A 12,127-nucleotide genomic window follows, 5' to 3' on the forward strand; every position below is an offset into this window, starting at 1 on the left:
TTCAAATCTCTCCAAGGAAATATAGTGCAAGTTATTACTGAGTTTTATCTTGTTATTAAAGGAAGATCAGAACAGGAAAAGTTGGTGCAGATCAAGTACATAAAAGATAATTCTATCACTCCAGGAAAAGATAGTAAGAAACTTCCTTCTCTCACGACACAAACAACTAAACAACGTACAGAATTTCCCATCATAGTGTAGGACTTTCCGGATCCAGTTTGCCCATATGCAAAGACACAAGCGTTATAACCTTCAAATGCAGATTTCACAACATCTGTGCCCAGAGTTTTGAAAACCTAAAAAGAAGGAAAAAAAAAGATAAACACAAAGGATACAAGCACCATGGATTTAACAAAAGCCCTGCCATATTGACAATGTTCTTGAATGTTACTTTCATCTTTAGGGATTACAGCATAAAAATAACTCACTGCCGAGCTATGACAACGGAATATGTATGCACGCCAGGTTTTAATCAAAAGTAAACTTTCCAAGCAAGCAAAAAGCAACACTGTTCTCTTTCCTGCTTAAGTTAGCAAACAACTTCTGAAATATAAATGTAAACAAGGCCAAGTGGCAATTGTGTCTAGGAGCAAAGATTTTAACACGTAATGTTAAAATTCAGAACTGCATAATGTGTGAAGCTATTCATCTATCAAAGCCTCCAGAAATTAATATTCAAAACCTAAAGGTCACAGAAGCCAGAAATTATTGCCTGAATCCTGCCAAGTAAAAGCTTTCATTTCTCAGGGCCAATACTCCTCAAGGATGTATCTCTAGGAGACCTGGAGTAGCAGAATGCTAGGAGTGAGGCGCTGAGACAACGATGGTAGGGCTCCCTCACAAGAGGCTCCCAATGTATTTATTTACCTGTTTGGATACTTATCCAGATACTTGCAGACAAGGTAGGGAGGAGACAAGATAGGTGGAGATGGTCACAACCATGACCTAAGTTTCTGTCCAGTGCACCACATAACCACCATTTGGGGAGGGAAGAGGGGGTAAAGGATGAAGCACAGACACTCCAGGAGGACACCTAATGTAACTGAGGCTGATGAACATATCAAGCAGCCCTAGTACACCAAGCTGGGAAGGGATTAGCCAAAGCTCAGTTGATGTCTCAAGTCCTCTAAGCCCAGCCTAACAAGGCCAACTCAAATGTCCCTCTGCTACAGACAGTAGGAGCATCAGCAGCAAGAGATGCCACAGAAAGTATGCCGTCAGGTTCATAGAAGGACCTGGAAAAACAAATAGATGGGATGACCACAGTACAAGGTGAGAGCTCCTACAATGACGATGTCCTCTAAGCCAAGGTCAGGAGACCCAGAAAGCCATTTCTCCCAAACTACCCAGGGCAGCAAATCCTAGGCTATACTAGCCGTGAGAGGACCAGAGCTCTCAAGAGACCCAGTGACCAGGCCAGTCCAGTGAAATATGATTCCCTAAATGAACCTAGCAATCAGTACACCACAAAACTTCCCAAGTGAGTACTGCATACCTGACCACAGCAGAATCTGCTGACAATTCGACTGACATCCAGGGTGCACCAAAAATATAGCCAAATAGACTGGGGCTTCCCTCCTTTTGTTTGGCTTGCACTTGCTTCAGATCCTAAATGGAACTTTACTAACTGTAACTTCAACTGAATTTCTACCAAAAATAGCTACAGCCACTCATTCACAGTTAATTTTTATCCATTTGAGCTTCAGACACTGTTATTTTCTAATCTCACTGTCAAAGTCTAATGACTTAGTCAATACCCAGCCGTGACACCTCACATTTACTGGGCACTGTCACAGGCTCACTGATTAATTCAAAGGAGAGAGGGCTCGTGAACCCTCAGATGAGGAAGCTGAGAGGGAAAGTCAGAACTCAGGCTCCGCAAAGAGTGGCAGAACTGGGGCTATACCCTCATCACAGGGCTTTAGTGACATCTTCTACAATCACAAACTCTGGTGCTAGCCGAGAGGATTCATTTCCAAACTCCAGGGAACTCAGGAGTCCAGGCAACAAGCTTGGGGCTCCTTTCTCTACTCTGTATGAACTGTAAGTAAAAATTCTACTTCTCCAATTTTCTCAGATTGGAGCAGAAACAAAAAAAAATCTTCCACAGGCATTTCTGAGAATAGGGAAGGGACATTTCTCATAGCCCAGACTAAGGTAAAATAAATCATGCTAAACAGTTAAACCACACTCAAATCTAGAGACTGACTAGAGACTGACTATCCCATCAGCACCAAACCCTGACCAAGCCCCTCACAGTTAGCCCTATATGCTTTGCCGTGTGTGGAAACACTTTAAAACTGATTTCAAGAGTGATGATCCAAGATATCCCAGGGCCTCACTAGCAGGGAATCTACCACAAGAGGGCACTGCTAAAACAAAGACACTGCCATCTAGCTGGTCAACTAGGAGACTATTCTGGTTTCACCAAGGTTGAATTAAGGAGGCAGGTCAAAAGCTTGTTTTTTAGACTCAAAGGAAACTTTATAGCAATAGAATGATATATTTTCTTTATACTTTTACAGTCAACTGATTAAAGCAAAAGAGGGAAGAAAGAAGGCCAGCTAGCTTCCGCCGTGCTGGCTTCATGGTGCTTGGCTCCCCTCCCACTCATCACCAGCAACCTGCAAAGCTGAGTAGATACTTGGTACTGAGGCCTTCGTGACTGCTAACCGAGGATGAGGGAGTGTCTCAATATGGTAACGTTAATGACAACTGTTTCTCTGCATCTGTGTCGCCTTATTAACATAGGGAGTGTGTTCTGAAGTTCTTCAGACAATCCCAGGCTCCTCTCTGTAGAGTCCCTGAAACGCCAACAAGAGAGGCTGTGTAGCCACCTAAAGCATGGCACTTTTCTTGTCCTAAAGCTTTGCACAACCTAGATCTACCCTGAAACTGGACATCGGGTTCTAACTCCCAGAGAGAAGGGCTACATTTGTTCTGACTCCCTCATCTCAACTATTGTGCAGGTCACAAAGTATCAGCTGTCCCCACACATTACCCATCTGTAAACTGGGTTATTTGGTCTGCAAACGTTTCCCAGCCAGGTCCTGTGGTCACACAGTATTCTCTATCTCTCTGCACAGCCCTCTGTCCCAAAAGACTTGAAATTCAAGAAAAGCAAGAAAATCCAACAGAGGATTAAGTGTTAAAAACGAAGGTCTAAGGCTTTTCATTCAGCCTGCATTTGGGGACATTCTGGAGATCACTACAATACATTGTTTTTCCCCTGAAAAGTCCCTTACTTCCTCATGTCCCTTACTTCCCATGTGTGTAACAGAGCATCAGGCTGGGCTCCACACCCACAGCCTCTATGCCAGACTCTCTGCTGTCAGTGTAGATAGACCAGCCACTTGAACCCAGCTCCTCCTTACGTTTTTACCTCTCCTCTCTCATTTACTGCTGTGAGAGGAGGCTGCCCTCTCTTCACACCGGTCAGCTGGAATAATTCCTGTTCTCCCTCACATAGGCTTTCCAGTGGTTTTTCCACCTCCTCTAACATTAGCACCATGGCCTCAGCTCTGGTCCTACTGAAAGGTAATCTGACTATGAATTGAGCAAGTCACTAAAGCTTACCAAGGTTCTCCCGAAGATTAAACACGACAGAATACCGAGCAGTCTGACTCGAGACAAACTCAAATATCAGTTTCTCTGCCTCTGCCAACTCCTCTACCACACTGGATACTTCCTCTCTCTACGGTTTTAACTCTTCCTTCACCCTTACTGATGTTTCAGTCCACGGCTTCTGGATACAATCACTACAGTACGCCAACATCAATATCTGCATTGCTTTAAAAGTCAGTCTCTCCTTCACAAACCACTTCTAAATCAGATACATTTTTAGTATCAAAATGCATACAATCACTGCATATCTTGACAAATATATTATCTCCAGCCACACATATAGCCCCCCCACACACACACACTATTTTGAGTGGGGTGTGGTGGTTCATGCTTATCCCAATGTGCAGGTAGGGGGTGGTATTAGTGGTGATCCTGAGAGTCTATATTCTAACAAGTTCCCAGGCAATACATACCACTAAGGCAATACTCTGAACAGAAACATCTTAGGATCTTCATGCTCTAGTTTTCAGGTTTACAACCCTGGTCAAGAAGTTGCACATTAACATAAAAAGACCTGAACCATGTGTCTGTTACACCTAAGGAAGCTACTGAGAAGACAAGAAGAAGCACAGTGACGGTGCTCCGACCATCACTGAAGCCCATGCTCTTCCACCACCTGTGTTAGCACACGCCAGCTCTGCTCCACCACCCAGCTTTTGCCTACCTAGGAGTATATGCTGTCTTTCTGCTCTAATGAAATGTCAGTGCCTTGCATGTCATCTGGGGATGTCTGGTTCTCTTGTTTCTTAAACAAATCCTAGCATGAGTCTAGGGTGTGGATTCTGGAGACGCGCTCCTTCTGGAATCCTTTCTATAGCTTGTACTGCTCCACAAGAGCAGATGAAATGTGGCCTGGGTTTGATATTCATTTCCTATGCTCGGTATCACAGCAGGACTCAAGGCTAAGGGGTTTATTCCCAAAACTTAAATATATATACAAATGTCACACTCCTGATACCAAATGCTATGTCATGAATCCTTCAAACTGAGACTCATGGCCAAGCTCTGAAACCATTCGAGCTACGATCATCACACTCAAAATGGTGAGAAAAAAAAAATAAGCTTTAGAGGACTGAAGTATCAGGTCTACATAAATATTCCCATCTGATACTTAAAAAGCTAAGTTACCAAATGCTAATTTTATATAAATTAAATTCAGCAAAAAAAAGTAAGTTCTTTTAAAGTGTTTTAGAGTAGTCCTGTTTTTCTTAATAAGAAAACAACAATCTCAACAACCCAGATTTTGAGAATGTCACACTATACCGTTTCTTGTGAAACATAATCTGGACTCTTTGTGTCAGCAGAATAAAAAGAGAAGTCATAGGTGAAGGTCTTGGTCCGTTCTCTGCCTGAATCCCCAGTTCCTCCTTCTGGTATCTGGAAAGACAGTTTTCACAAAAATAATAGGAAAATGAGGTGGTAACAATGACAACAACATAAAGAGTAGTGTCATTTAACTAGTGACTCAAATTGGGAAATAAAATTTGTGACTAAAACACTAATCAGCATTTAATTCCTATTGGTCTCCCTATAGAATAAATGAAATAAATAAATACAGCCTAAGAAGTCCACAATCTGTAGTATGTGTGTATGTATATATGTATGTATGCATGTATGTATGTACGCACACATGTATGTATATATGTATGATGACCATCAGCTATGGCCTTAACTAATATAATTAGCTTACATGAACACAAAGTTCAGTCAGACTGTCTGTTTATATTGCATGACTCTTGACTGTTTCCAGGTACCCCCAGAGCTGGACATTGTTTAACTTCAGGGGTCCTGGACACTAATTCTGGTAAAAGTGGTGCCCTCTGGAGCTATGTGGTTTGGTGGTACCCTGAAACCTCCAAGTCAGAGGTCTCCTCTTCCATGAAGCTTCCCTAATACTCCACCTAGAAGTAATTCTCCTTTTCTGAATGAAAACTCTCCTAAGATATATCATACTGTGAAGTTAACACAGATGTTTGCATGTATCTTATGTTCCATGCTTTAAGCTTATATTGAACCCCCAAACAATCCATATGTTTCCAAAACCTTATACCTTGGACACACGGTACAGTGTACTTTTCAATATAATCTACTTCTTTAAAATTTTTAAAGCATTAACAATGAACAAAACAGTATATTAAAAGTATGAGCAGGGGTTGGGGATTTAGCTCAGTGGTAGAGCGCTTGCCTAGGAAGCACAAGGCTCTGGGTTCGGTCCCCAGCTCCGAAAAAAAAAAAGAACCAAAAAAAAAAAAAAAAAAAAAAAAAGTATGAGCATCTCCCATAGGTGCAAAAGTGGCACAAATATTATGGGAGGTAACCACCCACCGATAAGAATTGAGGTCTACGGGTTGGGGATTTAGCTCAGTGGTAGAGCACTTGCCTGGCAAGCGCAAGGCCCTGGGTTCGGTCCCCAGCTCCGAAAAAAAAAAAAAAAAAAAAAAAAATTTAAAAAAAAAAAAAAGAATTGAGGTCTACTCCACAGAGGAAATGCATGGCTGGTATGGTAAATCTAGACATGAGCCCATAGCTGGTGAACTCACAGGCCCTAGGAGTAAACCATTACTTCAGATAAATAGACAAAGCATCAAACCATCTAAATGTATATCTTCATATCCACAGATTAGTTCTCAAACCTCATCAGAGAAGTTTCTTTGTTCAGTGAGTGATGGTTAACACAGAAACCCACAAGTCCAGACAAAAGCTATCTACAGAGTGCTCAGCCTTACATGGGATGCCTATAGCAATGCCCTCCCCGGAAGACTCAGTGAGCATTACAAAAGCAGTGCAGAAAGATTTGAAGAACCAGAAGTTGAGAAGGACTAGAGTAAAACCATGTCTTCTAGACAGGGCAGGAGCAGACCACTGCCTCATGAACTCACAGCAGCTATGGCTGCCTGCACAAGTCCTGCACAACAATCAAGCCAGTCAACAGTCCAGCCAGGAGAAGGGGCTCATGAGGAGCTACCAACAGCTGATGGTTCTCCAGCAGGGGAAGTCTGTTTTCTTTAATGGAGAAACATTATGGAGGTCACTGGTAGACTGACCATGTTCCAGTGGTCCCTCACTCATGAATAACAAAAGACAAGAGAGTAATCACAGGATACAGATTCTATCATACACTCGAGATGTGTTCAAGCATTGTGAACACAGAGATACATGAAGCCAAGGAAAGGTTGCTATAAACAAGAGGTAGACAGAACTGAAGAAGCCTGAGAAAACATCGGAGGCCAAAGGAGGAGGCCTCAGGATAGGCCAGAGTGAGTCACATTGTACTGAAGACTGGGATAAGGACGGGGGAAAGCATTGTAGTAGAGAACGCTTCAAGCACATGGCTACCGCAGTCCAGAGTACTATCCTCATTCCCATCTCTGGGGATCAAGTTGCACTACTCAAAAAGTGACCTCAGAGTATCCACTGCCCAGGACCATGAATTAATAGAAATCTATTCCTGGGGTTGGGGATTTAGCTCAGTGGTAGAGCGCTTGCCTAGGAAGCGCAAGGCCCTGGGTTCGTTCCCCAGCTCCAAAAAAAAGAACCAAAAAAAAAAAGAAATCTATTCCTTGGACAGTTGGCCATGAAGCAGCAGGCCTCAGAAACTCACATTTCCAAACTAAACGGAGCTAAGCCGTGAAAGAACAAGTTATCTTTAGCATTACTTTTATACCCTTGCTTCCTCCTTGAGTGAAAAGTATTCAAGGTTGTTACCCAGTGTGCAAACAGAATAAATAATGTATTTTAAAAGCAAAAGGAAGAATGTACCATTTTGAAAAATTGTGAAGTTTTTTTCATCTAATTTTTTCCTAGAAAGTAATGCAGTTTTTATTGTTTCCATTTTAAGCTTTCATACTCTCAGAAAATAAAAAACAGGGCTGGAGAGATGGCTCAGCGGTTAAGAGCACTGGCTGCCCTTCTACAGGTCCTGAGTACAATTCCCAGCAACCACATATGGCTCCCAACCATCTAGGATGGGATCTGATGTCCTCTTCTGGTGTGTCTGAAGACGGCTACTTATATACATAAAATAAATAAATAAATATTTTTTAAGAAAAAAAAGGAAAAGAAAAAATAATAGTTGTCAGATAATCAAGGATCAGAATTCATGATGGACTCTCATTTAAAAATCAAAACAAAGAAGTGGGAGTGTAGCTCAGTTGTTAAGAGTGTCTGTCTAGCATGATGCATGAGGCCCTGGGTTTGATTCCCGGCACAGCAGGCATGGTGATAACATGTTTACAACCCTAGCAAGAGGATCAAAAGTAGAAGATCATACTCGTCCTTGTTTGAGGCCAGCCTAGGCTACCTGAAATCCTGTCTCAAAACAAATAAATCCAGGATGAAAGCGTGTCCAGTACTTCACAGAATACAGGCAACTCCAGGCTCAGGAGAAATGGGGTGAAGTGTCAGGTTCTTCTCTTTGACAGCTTGAGTCTGACTTTCCAGTCAGATGGAAGAGGGTGGAAAAGGCACTGGGCTCGCTCAGATCACTGCTGGGGCTCAGGACAGCCTCAGCAGACAGCACACGACTCACTGCACTGAGCTGGCACAGTGAACTCAGAAGTGCAGAGGGTAAGCGTGGGGTACCTACCAGAACTGCACCAGGGCTCGCTTAGCACTGACCTTTAAGTTTGTGATTGTCGTTTTGCTTTTCTCCATTTGAATGATGAACTTGGCCTCCAAGTCCTTTTCTCTGCAACATAAATAAAACAGTATCGTTTTTTAGGAAGACAGAATTTGTGTTAGGAGACAAAAGATTATTTTGAAATAAACCTATTTCATTTGACTTTCACATAAGGGTCTTTGTGAATGACATCTAGAAAGTTAATTCCAGATAGCACTGCTCCCAAATCCTTGCTAAGGCTATAAACATGAGGACACAGGACACAGATGCTACCATCAGAAAGTATGATCAATGAGAACATGTACTGTCAAAACCTAGAGAAAATTCTAACTTTCGGACAACAAGTCAGCAACGAAAACGTCAGGCATCACGAAGGGCTGAGCATCATGTAATAGGCAGCCTCCCAGCGTGGATGAAAACCAAGTCAAAAGATGGCTGCTCACAATTGAGAGCTGCTCCCAGGAACTAAACAGTTCTGCCCCTCCTCTCACCATCCATCTTGTTAGAGCCACTGGGAATTGAGCTTCTCACAAAGCAGGAAACATGAAGCCAGGGACATTCTGAAGAACACAGTCTATATATTGTGTGACAAGGACCTGTAATCCCAGCATATGGGGCGCTGAGGCTGGAAGATTAAGAATTTGAGGCCAGATTGGGCCACATAGGGAGATCATGGCTCAGCAAGAAAAAAAAAGAAACCTGTTTATCTATACAAAAGAATGTCATACCAATCAAAAAGGACTAATGACAACATCTATATGACATTATGGCACAGTCATCAGGACACATGATGTAAGTAGAGTGCAAAGCAAAGAAAAGCACAGAGGCAGTCCTTGCCTTTCATGGTCTGACTTTAGGATTTCACACTCTGGAGTGAAAGAAATACACGTTCCGTACTAATCCTAACTTGCATTCTGAATTTTTATCATTTCAGACTGGTGATATAGTCCTCTCTAGTGATGCCGCACAGCAGTAGCAGGTTCGGACTAGCCATGAGATCACCAGGGAAGTAGCACAGACGCTATGGTGTACAGTGCATATTATACTGCGTTGACAAACTGAAAGGCTCTGTAGGCTAAATGTATCCAGAGGATTTTGTCCCTAAAGCTATTATAAATTAAGAATATAATAAACCAAAATCCTCTTGAGATAGTTAGCCTACAGAGCCTTCCAGTCCAAAGAGAATGTATGTAGGATGACATTGCTTCTGTGTAAAGAACAGAGAGGAAGCCTTAAGCTTTTCTAAAAGGCTACATATGGAGAAAGAAGAAACTGGAAGGGAAGGGGCAATGGTGGGAACAAGAGTTCTCTGAATATGACTTCATCTATCAATCATTTCTAGAAAATAATGTATGCAAAATTTGATTAAATTACTTAAAATTCAAAAGAAAATAATGTATGCAAAATTTGATTAAACAACCTAAAATTCAAAAGGAAGTTGAAAACAATGACTCAAACTTTGTCCCACAGAGTGGAAGAACATTTCCATAAGGTACGGAGGAGTCTGCCTGTGCAATGTGACAGAATTAGTTCTCTTTGGTGGTCATTCTGAGATTTTTATTTGCATACTGTGAAATAATTCTTGAATACTTAAGCTGGTATCACTGAGAACTACCACCAGTAGACCTAGTAAATTAAAAAGAAACATAAATAAAAGATGAATGAGGTGTGGATTATGAATGAGAAATAATAGCATGAACTTTATCTAAAAGAAAGAAAGGAGGGAGGGAGGGAGAGAGAGGGAGGGAGGGAGAGAGGAGGGAGGGAGGGAGGGAGAAAAACCACAGGCTATATATTCCTAATCTGAAAATCTAAAATCCAAAAATGCTCCAAACTAGAAAGCTTCAGGAAGCTTGACATGAAGCCATAAATGGTGATTTTCCAGGTGACCTCATGTGACAGGTCATACTGAAAATGCAGGCACATAAAAATATTATACGGAACTTCCTTTAAGTGTCTCTCATGATTAGTCAGGTCCAGGCCACAAGCTATTTCACTCCATGTATGCTAATATTCCAACATCTGGAACTATCTGAATTCTGAATTCTATTTGGTTTCCAGATATTTTGGATAAGGATAGAGACCTCAGTAGTTCTGCCTACTGGAGATCTAGAATTAGATGCTCAAAGGACAGTCTCTAAATACCATTTGCCACTGAAAGAACTCAGGGCTTCTTAAATTCTGCACTCTAAATACCTAAACCTTCTCATTCAAGATAGCAGGGCCACTACAGATCACTAGGACTGTGGGAAGGTAAGTTCCCAAACAACTGGGGATGCTTACCAATGGTCATAACTGCTGGACTCCCCTCCCCTTGCTGTAAGCTCAACCTGGTGAATCACTTCCAATGACTAGAACACAGACAGAACAAGAAGCACTCCTGGGGATGATTGCAAAAGACTGTAATTCCCATCTTTCTGGCTCTCTCCTTATGCCTACTCCTTTCCCTGGTGAAGGGGAAGGCTACATGCCATGTTTTGAGAAGCTCTCAATGAGACCCACAAACCATGGGTCATGTCAAAGGCTTAAGCACCAACCTAAAAGATTAGCTCTAGCCAGTGTTGAAATATTTGAACAAAAATAATTGCAACAAAACGTAAAAATTTTAATCAATCATATAAATTCTATAAAAAGTAAAAACTAAGAGGTCCCCTTCAGAGTATGAAAGACAGTCTTGTATTTATTAGTAGTCAGTTAGTAAATGAAGGGAGAGAATCGAGCACACACCCCATATATCCTCTCCATAGCAGCTACTTCAGGGAACTTCAATGGAAGCGTCCCTTGAGTATCCCAGTTATACTTTGTAGAAGAAAGAACACCATTAAACCAGCATTGGGCTTTTGTCCCTGGTAAGTTAAATGACTCTACTCTGTGAACATCATTGCTACTCACCCAACCTCTGTAAGACAGTCTAGGCTGATGGGTCCTGCCTAAAGTAATACCGCCACTGTTTGGAAGTCGTGTCTACCCGTCACCCAAAGCACCTGCTCTGATCAGCAGTGAACTATCAGGAAATGCAATAAGAACAAGGACCACCACAGATCATCGGGCAAGGGAATCTGTTAAATCCACCTGAGGAAGTGACAATTCACACTGCTTCCTTATAACAATAATGGGTTGTAAATGCAGAGAGAAGAAAATCCATATACCAAAAGCATACATTAAAGTTATGTCAACCACCTGAATGTCACTACCCACAGAAAAAGGTATTTCTAAAAACTGTAACCCATTGGACCTAGGAGATAGCTCAGTTAAAGTGCTTGCTGCACTGGCACTAGTGTAAAAGACTGGGCATAGCAGAGCCCAGACTATATTCCTGTAGTCCCAGGACTGAGAGGAGAGAAGGAAAGAATGCCTGGGGCTCACTGACCAGCCAGTAGACCAGAATCAGTGAGTCCCAGGCTCAGTGAGGATTCATCTCAAAATATAAGGAGTAATTGAGGAAGATGCCTGATGCCAATTTCTGGCCTCCACACATATGTATGTGCACACATGCACAAATTCATGTGCGCGCGCACACACAGACACACACACACACACACACACGCACACACACACACACGCAAGCATACATATCCAACTGTAACATAGGTAGAAAAATGATTGATAATGACTAGACATTTGCTCTTAAGGTATTATAATTAATGTTTGAGGTATGATAAAAATACCATCATGACTTTAAAATATCTTACCCTTGAAAATAGCCATGCTGAAATAATTACAAGTAGAATTATCTGTAATTTACTTTAATCTGATGGCAGGGAACTAGCTGAAGGCAACCTCCAGACCATCTCAGGATCAAAGAAAAGTCATGAACAGTAAACCCCCTAGATCATGCTGCAGTAAACACCATCAGCCTGTAGTGAATTCCCAGCCAGTCTGAAG

The 12,127-nt window shown here is 41.9% G+C and overlaps 1 protein-coding gene across 3 annotated transcripts in view; it reads right to left on the reverse strand.

The window, feature by feature from the left end:
* The window catches only part of Kif16b (kinesin family member 16B), a 290,355-nt gene that overhangs the window by 250,414 nt on the left and 27,814 nt on the right, over positions 1-12,127 (reverse strand). For all 3 annotated transcript variants that reach the window (XM_032904316.1, XM_032904314.1, XM_032904315.1), the window contains 3 exons: positions 8,242-8,311; positions 4,888-5,001; positions 180-296 (listed from right to left, as the gene is read on the reverse strand). In XM_032904316.1, coding sequence (XP_032760207.1) covers positions 180-296; positions 4,888-5,001; positions 8,242-8,311 — 301 coding nt within the window. The remainder of the gene's footprint in view (positions 1-179; positions 297-4,887; positions 5,002-8,241; positions 8,312-12,127) is intronic.

Source organism: Rattus rattus, chromosome 5 (assembly GCF_011064425.1).
Source record: "Rattus rattus isolate New Zealand chromosome 5, Rrattus_CSIRO_v1, whole genome shotgun sequence".
NCBI classification, from domain to species: Eukaryota; Metazoa; Chordata; class Mammalia; order Rodentia; family Muridae; genus Rattus; species Rattus rattus.